The following is a 16,877-nucleotide window of genomic DNA, read 5'->3' on the forward strand; positions in this document are numbered from 1 at the left end:
CAATTTCTTAAGATTGGCTCTGTATCTCGTGGTGCCCAGAGCACTGTCTGTTCAGCACCTTCCAAGTCACCTAGTCTTCTATGCACCCAGGAAGGAGTCTCATTGAGTATAAGCCACTGATTGAGGTTCTGGGTTTTAACCTGCCACTTTTGGACTCTTGCTTGGTGAAGCGTTCCTGTGAGTATCTCTGTAGATCTTAGGAAGCTGTTTCTTGATTTAAGTCGTTGGCATGCTGGCTGATATCCAAACGCGTTGACCCTTTCAATGCGTTGGTCCTTTCATTGCTGGCTGCAACTTCCTGGTGGATATCAGGTCATGCAATATCGGCTAGACAGTATAATTTCTCCAGCGGTGTTGGCCGTAGACATTCTGTGATAATGCAGCATGTCTCATTGAATGATAGATGAGGAAGAAACCACAAGAGCCATGCAGCCTAACTGTCTTCCATGCAGAAATGCAGAACCAAAGCACTCCTGGCAGATGTCACCCAACCTCTGCTTTAAAAACATACTCCTGTCAAACTGTTCTTACCAGATGGAAGGCAGAGATTTCTAGAGATTCATGGAGAGTTATCCTTGTCAGTAATTTTCTAGGTCCTCTCGCACAACTCTCTTTTTATTCAGTAGTATAATAGGCATACCATAGAATCACACTGGAGGACCAAGCAAATTCTTAGAAGTCTATTTTTTTCCCTGGGCACAGATAAATGAAACATATGTTTCATGGTTAAGAAAGTTTTACTAGGTATTAAACAATGTAACAAGAATCGCAGTTTAAAACTTCTTTAAACAATTTATGGCAACATATAACTACATGCATGTATAAGCTTCTAGCACCTTACTGCATTAACACCAATGCACAGTTGTGTAGGGAAAATCATGATGAGTAGCTTGCAAGCTGAATCTTAAATGAGGGGTTTCGGTCTTCCCCCTTTATATATATGGCATGACGGGTTCTGTGCAGCCCCTGTGAAACATCTGCTGTGATGACAGTATTGAAAATAGCACACAGTTAAGCTTGCATCAGTTTGTATCGCTGGAATATGCTCACAACTTTTCATGTTGTGCTCGGCTGGCAGTGCTTTATAGAATCATAGACTAGTAGAGTTGGAAGAGACCTCATGGGCCATCCAGTCCAACCCCTTGCCAAGAAGCAGGAAATCGCATTCCAAGCACCCCCGACAGATGGCCATCCAGCCTCTGCTTAAAGGCCTCCAAAGAAGGAGCCTCCACCACAGTCCGGGGGAGAGAGTTCCACTGCCGAACAGCCCTCACAGTGAGGAAGTTCTTCCTAATGTTCAGGTGGAATCTCCTTTCTTGTAGTTTGAAGCCATTGTTCCGTGTCCTAGTCTGCAGGGCAGCAGAAAACAAGCTTGCTCCCTCCTCTCTATGACTTCCCCTCACATATTTGTAATGGCTATCATGTCTCCTCTCAGCCTTCTCTTCTGCAGGCTAAACATACCCAGTTCTTTAAGCCGCTCCTCATAGGGCTTGTTCTCCAGACCTTTGATCATTTTAGTTGCCCTCCTCTGGACACATTCCAGCTTGTCAACATCTCCCTTCGATTGAGGTGCCCAGAATTGGACACAGTATTCCAGGTGTGGTCTGACCAAAGCAGAATAGAGGGGAAGCATGACTTCCCTGGATCTAGACACTATACTCCTATTGATGCAGGCCAAAATCCCATTGGCTTTCTTAGCAGCCGCATCACATTGCACATTTAATTCAATGTTGTTCCCATATTGTGTCAGCTCATGTTATTGAGCTACACATATGGTAGATTCTACCGATATTATTTCTACCTCCTTTCGAACCCAAATGTTCTTCTGCCTTGCCAAAATGCAGCTTGCTAAGCAAATAGTGATTCTGATGTTCCCTCAATCTATTCATCCTGTATGAGTACATCTCTCTCACCGAAGGGATGCTGTGTCTGCATTTTCCCTTTCTTGACAGGAGAGGGAGCCTGCTCACTTCTCAAAATAAGGGTGCACTTAATGTGTATGCATTGGGTTTGGGGTAAGAGCCCAGTCCTCCAGTAAGGATACAGAATCCACATAATAGAGAAGAGCAAGGGATTTTAGCAGGAAAACAAGAAACAGGAGTCCAGGAAGAAACAGTGTCAGATTTTATTTTAGAGCCCTGAGGCTGCCAGCACCCATTTTCCAAGGGTTTTCCCTGGTAGAGGTTATTAAAGGTTGCTCAGCTGACTGGCTTGTAACACTAAATTACAGTTTGGCAATCCACAACCAAGCCTGGGGGCCACACATTCCTTCCTTTCTCCTCCAACCAGTCTATAACTCAAGCATTAATGACATGCCTTAGCTAGAAGAGGGGAAATCTACACAAAATGCTGCAATATATTTGGAAGGATTAAAATTTGACTGCAAATGGATAATGGCAAATTGCATAATGCAAGATTAACTTTTGATCATAATTTTGAAAAGCTACTTCTTTCAAGAAACATGGCCCTGTATCCAGCTGATGGTTGATTAATTGACTAAGGGTGCATCTACATTGTAGAAGTAATACAAATTTACACCTCTTTTAACTGCCATTGCTCAATCGTTGGTGGGACACCAGCACTATTTGGATGACAAGGTTAAAGACCCTGTAAAACTACAAAACCCATGATTGCATAGCATTGAGCCATGGCAGTTAAAGTAGCATCAAACTGCATTAATTCCACAGTGTAGGTGCACCCCATGATAGCTCAAGGAATCTTGCCTTGCAAAAAAGTAACTTTTCCAAACTCTGCCTCTAATGCAGTGATACTTACCAAAAACTTTTGGTAGTTTTTCTAAACTCAAGTCTGTTTTCTTTAACTTGTGCCTTATTTACATTTTAGGATAGTGTGTTTCATCCAAAGTTCACTGGAGAAGACCAAACCTGTACTGTGAAAAATCTTAAAAGAAGCACACAATATAAATTTAGGGTAGGTGATCTCTTTTATCACACTACTTCTATCTCTTTAGCAGAAGCAAACTGTTTTCAACCAACCTTGGTTCCCGTGCCCAATAGATTCACCTTTGCGTCACTGCAGGTTGGAAATGACTTGAAGACACAGCCACCACCTCCTTTGGAAACCTTGCATGACAATATTCTGATTATTACATTTTTCATGCAATTTTTGTATCTTGACAGAAGAGGGCACCCAATCTTTTTTTTCCAGAAGTAATACAGTACTTGATCCTGCAATGTGTATGCCGTGTGTTTGATTCAATTATATGCACATACATACTTATTTGAAGCAGGCAATGTTAAAACAACCTAAAGGTTTGCTTTTGGTGTAAAATTCTATGTGGTTACTTCAGGAAATAAGCAGTGGCAGCACCAGAAAAAAAAAAGGAAGACGGGGACATCAAGAAAGGACAAATTGTGTATCTGTGTAAGCAAGCTGTACCCCACTTTGACAAAAACTGCAATGTCATTTTACTATTTTATTGCATTTTTCACCTTACGTAGAATCAGAAATGCATTGCTGACAGGGAAAACTGCAATCTCCCCTTTTACATGCCTTTTGCATTCTACATATAGAAAACAGGCAAAACTTGATGCAGAAGAATAAAGCAATATGTAAGGATTTTTACATCCCTGACCCTGCTTCTCACTGGTACATTTAAGCAGCCTCACACATGTTTAGTCAAGGCAAGGACTGGTGTAAATCAATGCATTTTCATTATGGGGCAGGTATTCAGGTAGTAGGATAATGTGACAGATCTACTAAACCTTATTGCCCCTGGAGCATCTAATTATAAGTTATCCAGAAAAGGATCATCCAGATTCAGGAGGACGATAATATAAGTTATCTGAGTTAATACAGACAGATTCAAAAGGGTCCTACAGAGAGTTTATCTCACTCTCCTCCAATATTTACTTATCCTCCTACAAAAAAAGCAGTTAATAACTAGGGAAGTTTCTATTGTATTGTAAGTTCACACCATTCATCTTTGTCTCTATTCTCTGGAGAAAATAAGGAGCATTTCATTTCATTCTGCTATCCTTGCCTTTTAGAGGTTTTCATGATGTCTTCTCACTGCCTCTTGATGTTTTCAGATTGAAAGTTACGTTAACCACATAGCTTGGCAATTAATTATTACTGATTTCATTTCAAAGAAAACAATGTAATCCAGAGAAAATTTGGGCATACTCTATGATGTCAGGATTATTGTGAAGGATGAAGTTGATCTCTTGAGACCCAACCTTAGTGGTAGAAAGGCTGGTTGAGAAAGTGTTTGAGTATCCTCAAACCAGTGCTTCTCAACCTGTGGCTCCCCAGACATTTTGGCCTTCAGCTCCCAGAAATCCTCACATCTGGTAAACTGGCTGGGATTTCTGGGAGTTGTAGGCCAAAACGCCTGGAGATCCACAGGTTGAGAACCACTGCCTTAGACCCTAAAAACAAATGCAATGTGTGACATTCTGTGTATCAAAGGAGGGCATGTCTGAGCTCTTCTTCATGTACATCCTGCTCAAATGATTCAGGTGTAATGTGTTGTCCAAGGCTTTCATGGCTGGAATCACTGGGTGGTTGTGATTTCCCGGGCTGTACGGCCATGTTCCAGAAGCATTCTCTCCTGATGTTTCACCCACATCTATGAAACGTCAAGAGATAATGCTTCTGGAACATGGCCATACAGCCCGGAAAATGTACAACCACCCAGATTCAGGTAAAGATTGCTTTAAATTCCTTTTGTACATTGCAGGCAGTCCCCAAGTTACAAACAAGATAGGTTTTGTATGTTTGTTCCTAAATTTAATTTGTATTTAAGTTGCCACATGTATATTTTTAAAGTGTAACTTGAACTATATATATAAAAATAGTTTTGGTTAACAAAGGGAAGGGTTAATACCCCTGTAATGTTTCCTTTTCTGTCTGTGTCCCTGTTCAGTAGATTTTACCTCATTTTCTGTCCCTGTGATAATTGGATTTTGAAAATATTGGCTTGTTGTGGAAACAAGGGTTGGTGAAAACCCTTTTCCCCATAACTCTTACAGGAGTGAATTTCCCTTCCTAGGGGTAGATTTCTCTCACTTCCTGTTGTTTCACCTCCATTCTTAACTATGAGTTGTATGAAAGTTGGATGTTTATAACTTGGGGACTGCCTGTAACCATGTCCATTTCCTTCACAGCTAATTGCTTCCAACGTAGAAGGGAAAAGTAGTCCCAGTGATGTCTTGGTCTGTACCACAAGCCCCGACAGGCCAGGGCCACCCACCAGGCTTGTTGTGAACGGGCCAATAACATCTCATGGCTTCAGTGTGAAATGGGGTAAGCACCTACTTTTGTATTTCTAGGCTCTGTCATTCATCTTAGACCCTGGAAGCCAAGGACTTTATCACACCAGTCTGTTGTCTCATTGTAATTACATTCTTTAAGCAAATGGAAACATTGCTGCACACCTTGCTGCAAGAAAAATCCTTTTAAAGGAATTATGAAATTGCTCTAGAAAGAAGGCACATTGTAACATATCAGGCTTTTGTCAGTTAATGCAATGATGTCTGCCGCATCCTCAGAATTTAATTTTGTTGATTCTGATTCTGGAAATAAATGGTTTTTATGCACAGAATGCATTGGACTAACTTATACAAGAGATATTACCTTTTGATGCAACTTAAGTTATTGTGGAAGCATCAAGAGGAGGTGGATGTTCTTCCAGAAACAAGAAATAACAAGTTGCACTAATTGGAAGTAAATGAACAGCATGAGCAAAGTATCTAGTAATTGTAGATGTGTATACTGTTATCTGAAAAATCCAGCAAGGCAGTATCAGGCTAGATGCTTAGCAATATCACCAGACATAAATGCATTCATTTTAAAACGTTGCTTCAATTCCCATTGATTTATTATAGCATTTGTGACTTTCCATATTTGGAAAAGAAATCAGCAAGGAAAGTCAACAGTCATGGCTATGAGTCCTGTAAAAGTCAACTGGAAAGAGAACATAATCAAACTGAGATCTTAATATCAGTTCTCATTCCAAATTCCAATTCTGGATAGAATCCAGTCCTGATAAAAGACAGATTTGATTATAATGTTTATTTGTAAAAAGAAAAAAAAGTCCCCCCTTTTTAAATGCTAACATCATCTCTCTCTCTCTCTTTTTGAAACAGAGCCTCCTGAGGATAATGGTGGTTCAGAAATCCTAAATTATCTGTTAGAAATTTCGGAAGGAAGCTCTGAAGGTAAATTGAAAAAAAGACATATAGTCTAGTAATATATAATGTATTCAAATTTGTATAGTCATGAGTGTCACCACCAGTGAAGAGCAAGGACTCTGAAATTGTGTCGTTGTAATATTTTATTGGAAAATCTTTTAAATATTAGTGATGCACCTTTTCCACCATTAAAGGGAGAACCTCTCTGAAGCAGAGTATGAAAGTAAGCCCTGGGACAATGAATTTTTGATGAACAATGAAGACATTGTTAGCTGTGTAGGCTTGCCAAGCTTCTTGTTGCAATCAATCAATCATAGCTTCTCATTGACCATTGATACCCATCACCCATAGGATTCCATGAAAACCACAGGGGATCCTGGGAAGGAAAAACTGGTACACAGCAATATGTTAACCCTGATTGTGCAATCCTATCTTTGCCACTCAGGTGCAAATGAAATACCAGGCAAATCTGGTATCATTATTGTTTTCAGGATGTGATGAGGATTTCCTGTATCTTCAAGTTGGAGTTGGAGGCCCAAACAGCTATAGGCCCGAAGTTTGAGGATGCCTGGTGTAGGTGCACATATAGTGTCTTGACTATTAAGTTAGTACTCATGTATGGTCTCACAGAAGAAGAAGAAATGCTTTACATGTATGTGGTGAATAAATCCCTCCAAACATAACCTCCACCTGTGCCTTTCTAATGAATCAGTGTAGTTCATATTTTCAGTGGTTGAAAGGGCCTTCTTGGGAATGGTCCATAGCCTACTTGTTCCCATAAAGCGCCCATTTGCTTTTAATCACTGGGAGGCCTGTGACTTAATGAAGTCTCAATAGTACCGTAGTCCTGTAAGAGTTGTTTATCACTTACCTCAATGAGTCCAATTATTTTTACAGCAAATCAATGGGCCGTGGCCTACAGAGGATCTGCTACCGAATGTGCATGTACATACTTGAAACCAGGCACTTTGTATAAGCTCCGGGCATGCTGTATTAGCACAGGTGGACACAGTCAGGTAAATATTGCTGAATGATGAACAGTGCTTTTATGCTCAAATCCCCTCAGCCCCATACATGCCCTTTCAAAGCTTTCCTCGTATTCTGTGTTGCAAGTGCTTTTTGTTTTGTTTATTTATATATCTGTGCTCAGTAGCAGTAAATTACTGCACTGTAGTATTTTCATTAAACATATATTCCGCAAACTATACAAGCAGAATTGATTCAAATAGTTTTAACCCCTTGTAGGAGTTGGCTTTTGCTTCAACCAACTGGAAAGGGCAATATTCTACTCTCCCAGCCCCACATTGAGTTAATTGCATACGAACTATTTTTGCACTTTAAGCTTGGTTTGCAGGAACTGGAGCAAACTGTGGACAAATGGGGGAAATGTGGGGAAAAGAGAGAAACTGGGACATTTGTAATGCAGCTGAAAAAGGAGGATAGCAGCACATTAAATGGGACCATCCCTGCTAGATCAGAATGGTTGGAAACTATAGATTTGTCATTACCTTTCTTTGAAGATGAGGGAATATGACTTTTCCAAAGTCACCCAAATGAAGATTTGAACCCTAGTCTCCCAGAGTCCTAATTCAACTCATATATATCTGTGCTCAGTTGAAGACTGTATATATTTAGTATATACTTAGTATGTATATATTTTATTCACTAGTTGCATTTTATTACCTTTCTCCTTCCAAAAAATTTCCAAAGCAGCACCATTTTAATCTCACAGATGCTCCAATAAATATATTGGACAGAGAGACAGAATGAAGGAGGATGGTTGGCTCAGACTTACCCATAGAACTTCATTCTTGATCTGAGATTTGAAATTAAAGTGAATCAGTTCTTTTCCTTTGGCAGCCCAGGTAGTAAACCTGGTTGTATATTTATTCATTGCATAGTGTAAATCTCCAAAGTAAGGTTTGTCCAGCTCATGTTCTTTTCCTTTCCCACAGTGTTCTGAAAATTTACTTGTCCGTACACTAAGCATTGCACCAGACCAGTGCCAACCACCCAGAGTACTTGGGAAACCAAAGCATAAAGAAGTGCAGCTGCAATGGGGTAGGTAATAGCAATTTGGTGCATTGTAGCTTAAATCAACATTTGTAGAGCCTTTTGGGATCCCATAAAAAAGTAGAAAATCTTTCATGCCAGTGTGGCGGTGAATCTTCTCTGAATTTGAGTCTGAATTTTAAAGGAAATACCAGACACACTGAATTCAGTCTCTAAAAGTACCTCAGATACTCGTAGTTCCTTTAAAATTGACACTAAATGTGGATTTCACTGAGACAGAAACCACCCACAGTTTCTGCATACAAAAGAGCTATTTTACTGCATTTTAAAATGAAGAAGCAGCTTTGGTATTAATAGAAGTCTAATGGCATATAAATGATATCTCAAAAATGTAGCAATGTGTTCTTTTCTCTTTTTTATTTTTATTTATTATTTTCTCTTGGAGTCTAGGTTTCACTGGAGATAGCAAGATGTGGGCTTAGGTTTCTGTAATATGTCCAATATAACTGAGAGTATCTTCTGACATTAAATTTAATAGACTGGTACAGATAGATAGGCACAGGAGTACAAAGTACAAACATTCAGCTGTTTGTTCATAAATTTCTCTGAAATGTAGCATTTTTCCTTTTAAAAATTATGAATGTATCAATCTGTGAACTATTACTGACCTATGTCTCTGGGTTTCACTAAAATTATGACTATTTGTGGAGATGTATGATTCACAAGGGATGCAATGTGCGTACATTTTTTCAAGAAGTCACCTACATCAGCAGTAGAGATCCTAGCACTGTTCAGATATTATGGCCTTGTTGATTTCCTAAATCCTAACCCCAAGGGCAGTGGTCAGAGATTATGGTAAATGCAATCCAAAACACGTAGACGGCATCAGATTGCATGCTTCTGACCAAAACTGACTGCCTCCGCTGCTGCTCTTATTAGATGAAAGCAATGAAATTATAACAACAATGCTTTGTGCTTTTTGGCCTCTGGTATAACAGCAATACCAATGTATTAGAATTATACTAATCAGTGCAATGTCTCTTTTCCAGATGCCCCTCCTGTGACAGAAAATAGTCATCATATCTCTGCATATAGTGTAGAAATGACTGAACCTGAAGAAGTGATTTCAGAAGTTTATCATGGCCCTGATCTCGAATGCACTGTGAGCAATCTTCTTCCTGGAACAACGTATCAGTTCAGAGTGAGAGCTCTGAATGATGGAGGGGTAAGGAAGTGGCATCCAAGCCAAAATATATACATAATGAAATAGAATTGATATCAGTCCTTGGAGCAGTGGTTCTCAACCTGTGGGTCCCCAGTTGTTTTGGTTTATAACTCTTAGAAATCCCAGGCATTTTACCAGCTGTTAGGATTTCTGAGAGTTGAAAACCAAAACATCTGGGGACCCACCCACAGGTTGAGAACCACTGCCTTGGAGGAAACATGACTGACACTGCAGCTATATAATTAATGCACACAATAATTAATTCCATTCATATCTTGCATGTATTTTTAAGGAGTTTGCTGTTCTTCTCATCCTTTTAAGATATTTTTAATATAGAAAGATAAGTGACAAATCACAAATAAGGAGCTGGTAAGAGAAGATATTTGAAGTCTAAGAAGACTGAGTCAGAAAAGAGCAGAGAAAATGATCAAGTCCAGGATCCCAAATGTAAATATTACATTACTTTGGGAAATTGTTTAGAAGGTAGGCCATTAAAAGCTGATTTTGAAATTATGATATATATTAAATCAAATATATCAGAAGTGTGTCTTGGTGTGCAAAATAGTCTATGCTCAAGTTTTATGACTTGTATTAAAGAAATATCCAAAGTTGTTGGGAAATTGGACACCAGATGGTGGGATTGGTGGGATTACACCATTGAATGTGATTTACTAACATGTGGTGGTTTGCCTTCATATTTTGGACATTTCCATTCCATGGAGATTCAGCCATAAAATAATACATATGTCCACGAGGACATAAGAAATAGTATTTATGTTTCTGTTTTCTCCTTCTTAGTATGGGACTTACTCTGAAGCCACAAACGTCACAACCACCGCTGGGCCTCCTGTGCAGTGCAAAGCTCCTTGCCTCACCTTCCTCTCTGAAACAAGTGTACTTGCTACCTGGGAGGTAAGCAGAACAGTTTTGCTGTACTTTATGCTTCTGTTTTGTTTAAATAAGTGGACATCAGGCATATCCCTCACTAGAATCAATTGGTAGAATCCCAATAACGATGTGACTGACTGTGGAGAAATGTTGTGTTTACAATACTTCTCTACATTTAAAAAGACAATAATTATGACTGATATTCAATGTCATCTACTTAGTTGACTAATTTTACCCATTAAATGCTCCTGGCCTGACCCCCCCCCCCACCCCCCCCCACACACAAATAAAACCTGATGGAAATGTGCTCAGTAAAGTAAGTAAAGAGAAGTTATTATTGTTGCATTAATGTCAACATGATGACTAAGTAATGATCTTGAATACAGAACACTTACCTAGATTTACTCATCTATAATTGTTCTGTATTCATGATCTCTTAATCATGATCATGACTCCCATCTGTCCCAGTCTTCTTTAAGGCAAAGGTAAAGGTTTTCCCCTGACGTTAAGTCCAGTCATTTCTGACTCTGGGGGTTGGTGCTCATCTCCATTTCTAAGCCGAAGAGCCGGTATTGTCCATAGACACCTCCAAGGTCATGTGGCCGGCATGACTGCATGGAGCGCCGTTACCTTCCCGCCAGAGCGGTACCTATTGATCTACTCACATAGGCATGTTTTTGAACTGCTAGGTTGGCAGGAGCTGGAGCTAACAGCGGCCGCTCACGCCGCTCCCAGGGTTTGAACCTGGGACCTTTCGGTCTGCAAGTTCAGCAGCTCAGTGCTTTAACACACTTCACCACCAGGGCTCCTTACTGGACATTAAATGCATGGGAGAAGATAACAAGGTCCATTCTACTGGCAATTGGAGCAAGTTTGAATTATATTTCTGTATTTTATTTTCCTTTGGACAGCACTCCATGCAGTCATACTGGCCACATGACCTTGGAGGTGTCTACAGACAATGCCGGCTCTTTGGCTTAGAAATGGAGATGAGCACCAACCCCCAGAGTTAGACACAACTAGACTTAACATCAGGGGGAACCTTTACCTATTTTCTTTTGGAGATGAGTGTCAGCTCGGTTACTTTGCAAATAGAAAAGGACATAATAGAGGCACCAGACTTTATCTGGTTATGTAGTTGTTGTTTTTATCACAAGGAGGTGCTTGCAGGGATCTCAACTTACCATATATCTCATTGCTGCTTACACCAAATGTGGGAATCTCTGCTTGTATATCACCACTGGGACCACTGAATGTCTTGATTTTTGCTCTTAACCCACTCAATGTGAAGACTTTTTGCAAACATTCAGTGTGAGGACTTTTCTTGATTCCCATCTCTTCCATGTATAGGGACTCTGCATGGGAGATGGTTTTGGTTGCAAAACATATTGAAGGGATTCAAGGGGTTGCCTACTTTTTTCAAATTCACCAGATGCAACAGTAGAGTCCATGATGGAAGATTATGTGGGCCATACATCTGAGGTGTTGCCTTCGACGCATCTGCTTGTCCTGAATGGTTTAAAACCGCATTAATTATAGCCTGATAACTAGATCAAATAAGATTACTTGCCTCCCACTGAATTTACCTGCAGAATTCATATTTCCTCGATATGTAAATTCAGCATTCAAGGAAAAACGTGATACTCAGACCCATATGGACTGCCAATGTTTAAAAATTTTCTGTTTCCCTTTTTCTCTCTCTCAGGATTTTCCTTTCCTTAACCTGTGATAGACTGTTTTAGGTTCAAATATGACTGATCATTCTCTATGTTACAGAATCCTGAGAGTTTTGGTGCTGACATCTCAGAATACAGACTGGAGTGGGGGGAAGATGAAGAGTCCTTAGAACTGGTGTACAGTGGTACAGGCAACTCCTTTGAAATCAGCCAGCTTTCGGCAGCAGCACACTATTTCTGTAGACTACAGGTAAACAAACTATACTTCTTTAGAACCTAGTAATAATACTTTTAATTCAGCCTCTGCTTACTTCATATGTTGTTTGTGACATGGTGGTATTTTTGCAACTGAATTGGGACCGAGGTAAAACACGGAGGGATTAGTCTTCTAGGGATGCATCTACCATGTGGAATTAATGCAGTTTGACACTACAACTGCCATGACCCAGTGCTTCAGAATCCTAGAATTGTCACAAAGTCTTTAGCCTTCTCTGTTCTCACCAAACTAGAAATCCATTATACCATAGGATTTGAGTTATGACGGTTAAGGTGGTGCCAAACTTCATTAATTCTACAAAATAAATGCACCATAGGATTGCTCCAGATGCTTCAGACTTTAATTCCATTGAATGACCAATCTTTGAAAAACATAAACACTTTCTAAACCAGTGGTTCCCAACCTTTGGGCCTTCAGGTGTTTTGGACTTCAACCCCCAGAAATCCCAGCCAGCTTACCAGCTGTTAGGAACTGTGGGATCTGAAGTCCAAAACACCTGGAGGCCCAACGGTTGGGAACCACTGTTCTAAACATTACAATTGACTGCATATTTTAGACATCTCAGTAGTTAGGTGAAATGAAAACATTATTGATGTAAATTGTGAAGTTGGATTGCTCAAGATGCATAATTGTTTAATTGGTTTGTCCCTTTAATAACCTTTCATTCACAAAAGCCTTGTGTTTAAGTTCAGCTTAAGTTACTCCTTAATAAGTTTTCTTTAGGATTTCTCTTAGAACAGAATTATATATAAAAGAGACTGGTTGGTTGGGAAAAAACTAAGTGCAGGGGCTGGCATGATAAAGTGGCAAATAAGAAGTAAATGCTCCCACTGGGCAGCAAGTGGTCCTTCATATGTTGCTGGATTTCTTCTCCTTTCAGCTCCAGTGATGACGCCCAATCATCATGGATGGTGACAGTTGTGATCTAACAAAATCTGGAAGGCCACAGTTTCCTACTGTAGAAAAAGAACCTCTTTATCCCGGCCTTTTTTTTGGAATAAAAGATTCTGAATTATAGGAGCAAACGTTTTCCTAAGAACTATTTCCCCTGGGCATGGGCCTGAAAGAAATTATTGTATCACTTAAACTGAAGGAGCATAAAATAAAGGCTCATACTATAAGTGGAAAATAAGGAAAGGGGAGAAGTAGCACTTACAACAAATCTCTTGAAATTAGATTTTCACAAACAAAGGAAATCCAAAAATGTAGTTCACATACTTTTGCATCTGAAAAGATGTCTTACAGTCTCTCTGACATTTGTTAATTTCTCTGTTTGGTTAAATGCCCTTTCAGAGATAAAATAAACATAATGTCTTGTAGGAGCATGGGGGGCGGGACAAGAGAGCAAAATAAAATGTAATCTTGCTTTCATAGTTTGTGGTTTTGGAAGTTGAAAGTATTTGGACAACAAATGAGGTTGTAAAACAAAACAATTGTTATCTCCATTATTGCTTAAGGATCACAGTTTCTGAGAAAGAATGTAAATACTACCTTTGCTTTCTTCCTCTATTGCAAAAGATGTGTTGGCTTCTCAGCATTTTATGTCCTCAAGATGTTTTCGACTTTTGGCAAACCTGTCAAACTTATCACGGGATTTTCTTGGCAAGACTTGTTCTGATGGAGGTTGTATTTTCCCCCCTCCAGGATTGAGAGAGTGACTTGTTCAAGATTACCCAATGGGGTTTCATGACAAAACTGGGGTTTGAACCCTAGTCTCCATAGTTGTAGGCCAGTGCTCAAACCACAACTACACTGGTTCTCTCTTGGCTTAGAAAGTACATTTGAATTTGCAAAGCATGCCACAGTCCTCATAATGCTTGCCCTGACATAGATTTTACTCTCAGCATTACCCTTGCAGAATGGATACTGAGAAATGGAAAGTAGTCTTAACAAGTCCAAGTTGAGGTTGAGCTTGGCTTTGATCACTGGGCTTCTGCATGTACATGTAGCATCCATGCATTGATACTTGGTGGAAGTGAATAGTGTGTGAAATAATAGAAATGTGTATTTTATTCTCCAGGCAATAAACCAGGCAGGGGCAGGACCTTACAGTGACCTTGTCACCTGCAGAGCTCCAGCGTCCATTCCTGATGCTGTGACCACCCTCTACATATCAGACGATGAGCACTTGGATACTGATCCACTATCACCCTTTGTGTGCCTTGTTTTGAACTGGGAAGAACCGTGCAATAATGGGTCTGAGATTACTTCTTACAACATTGACATTGGTGATATTATCATGCCAGTGGGTAATGTCACGAGTTATGTCATCAGTGACCTGCTTCCTGAAACCACATTCCGGTAAGTGTAAATGTCAAGAGCTGCTCACTAGAAATTGAACAGCTTAACACCCTGATGTCAGTGAGCTTTGTAGGATGGGTTTTAAAGAATCAAGCAATACTTTAGCTTCCAGAGTAGCAGGTCTTTCCAAAATCTTTGCCTGTTATGAACTCTAAATTGGGAAATTTCAGTATGCAATTAAAAGGTGAGATGATGAAACTAACCAGATGTTTGTCATTGCTAGTCCTAGCTAAACATTGAATCAGTGAGATTTGTGTCATTATTCACTTACAGGTCAGCAACTTATTTTAATGGGTCTATTTTAGTTTGGACTAGTAATTGGATTCAGTCCTAACTCTTTACATGGTGATACCGTGTTTCCCCGAAAATAAGACAGTGTATTATATTAATTTTTGCTCCCAAAGATGCACTAGGTCTTATTTTCAGGGGATGTCTTATTTTTCCATGAAGAAGAATTCACATGATGAACAAAAAATGAATATTTATTATATACTTTACAGTAGTCATCACAAATCAGCATAACCAGACAAACTGAATTCTATCAAGAATTTCTTGTTACTACCATTATTTACATATACAACACCCTATGGTACATACATTTACCAATCCTGCATGCGCTGGTGTTCTGTTGGGCAGACATGCTTCCAAACAAAAACTTTGCTAGGTCTTACTTTTGGGGGAGGCCTTATATTTAGCAATTTAGCAAAACCTCTACTAGGTCTTATTTTCAGAGGATGTCTTATTTTCGGGGAAACAGGGTAGGTTTGCAAACAGTGACATCAGTTGCAGTGATGAAAGCCATACTGGTTCAGAGGTAGATGTGAAGCAGAAATTACCTTGCCCTGTCCTCTTAATACCATGGGAGTAATTTTCCTTTTTTACTATTAGGATCTTTGAGGTGCTGGGCTCTTCTTTTTCCAAAACTGCCTGACTTGTCAGAGAGACAACCCAAAACATTTTGTTGTTTGGGGTGGAATAACAAAATGGTTTCCCACAGAGGATGGTCTACAGATAGACAATTGTAACAGGAGGTCTTGCTGGAAACCATTTGTTCTTGGATGATAATGCAGCTCTCTCTCTCCCCAGTTTCTCATCGTGTCAGATTGTAGGAAAAGCTCTGTCTCTCACCTACCTCTACTAGATGGCTTTCATTGACCATGCTCTGTATGCCTCTGTGTTGCAAATGAACAGCAGGTTCTTGTTTCTATTACGTTAACATTTGCCATTGCTGTGCAATCTCTAGTGGTGCTGGCACCAAAAAGGAATAAGTCTGGAGCTTGTACTGGTGGGATCTGTCTCCAAAGGTTTTTTCAACTCATGCTCCCTGCTGTAAGTTCCTGCAATAAATAGCTTTTGGACTTTTGATGGATGATTAATTGCTATTTGTTCACTCAGAGATTTGAGCTTTTTTTTGCCTTTCAGTGTTTTAAATCAACCATAACTATTATAGTATAAATATTAATAAACAAATATTAAACTAATTATGATCTACACCTTAAGTGTAGGAAACAATTAGATGTTACTAGAGCATAATGATGTTTCATTGTACCGTGAAATACATTTGTTTGTTAGATCTTGAGCAGGAATTATTGTGCATATTAACTTCGTTAATGTGTCTGCAGTGATAAATAGGTGGCTTAACTGGTAATTATTATGATTTTCTCCCCTGTGGACTTCTGAGAAATTATTTTAATTTAAGAATGAATGTTGGTAAGGGGTCAGATGGCAAATGCAATTTTGAAATTCTGAAATTGCTCAAAGTCGTCCCGTCCTCAGCACAATAGCTCTTCAATTCAAATTATAGCTAATAATGGCAAGGAGCATGGTAATCCACACAGAATTTATTATAAGTAATTTTGGCCCATTAAGAACCTGCAGCATGTTTTATGACCTTTATTGGGTTTGAGGAAATGTCAACCCAGAGTATTTCACTGAGTAGTGAGTGGACACAAAATATGAATTTAATTCAAGTCCGAGGCCTCTATATCCAGTCTGTGGTTCAGACAGAATTAGAAAACAGCTTTTTGGAGTTGATTATGTCCTTAGGTGAGTGAGGAAACCATCAGCATCTTTGTGACAGTAGTCAGCCATTCTTCATAAACTCTGCCCATTCCCTTTTGGAAGACAAAGCTGTGTGTGTCATAAGGTCTGAGCTTCCTAAACTAATTTATTGCTCTCAAGTACAGTGGAGGACTTGGGTTCCCTGCAAGTGTTTCAGTGCAAGTCCAGTGAAATGGAGAGGGTGCACAAGCTTGTCACTTGCTGAAAAATTCCTTGGTCCAGTCTTAACCAGTCCATCAAACTATTGAGTTCCTATAGAGTAGTTGTTCCTGGATCCTCAG

General features: G+C 39.6%; 1 protein-coding gene across 2 annotated transcripts in view; it reads left to right on the forward strand.

The window, feature by feature from the left end:
- fndc3b (fibronectin type III domain containing 3B) overlaps positions 1-16,877 on the forward strand; it is a 320,815-nt gene that overhangs the window by 259,242 nt on the left and 44,696 nt on the right. For both annotated transcript variants that reach the window (XM_008106024.3, XM_003218149.4), the window contains exons 14-22: positions 2,845-2,931; positions 5,130-5,268; positions 6,111-6,182; positions 7,053-7,171; positions 8,111-8,216; positions 9,218-9,393; positions 10,192-10,305; positions 12,058-12,207; positions 14,255-14,535. In XM_008106024.3, the coding sequence (XP_008104231.2) occupies positions 2,845-2,931; positions 5,130-5,268; positions 6,111-6,182; positions 7,053-7,171; positions 8,111-8,216; positions 9,218-9,393; positions 10,192-10,305; positions 12,058-12,207; positions 14,255-14,535 (1,244 nt within the window). The remainder of the gene's footprint in view (positions 1-2,844; positions 2,932-5,129; positions 5,269-6,110; positions 6,183-7,052; positions 7,172-8,110; positions 8,217-9,217; positions 9,394-10,191; positions 10,306-12,057; positions 12,208-14,254; positions 14,536-16,877) is intronic.

The sequence above is a fragment of the Anolis carolinensis genome, chromosome 3, assembly GCF_035594765.1.
Source record: "Anolis carolinensis isolate JA03-04 chromosome 3, rAnoCar3.1.pri, whole genome shotgun sequence".
NCBI classification, from domain to species: Eukaryota; Metazoa; Chordata; class Lepidosauria; order Squamata; family Dactyloidae; genus Anolis; species Anolis carolinensis.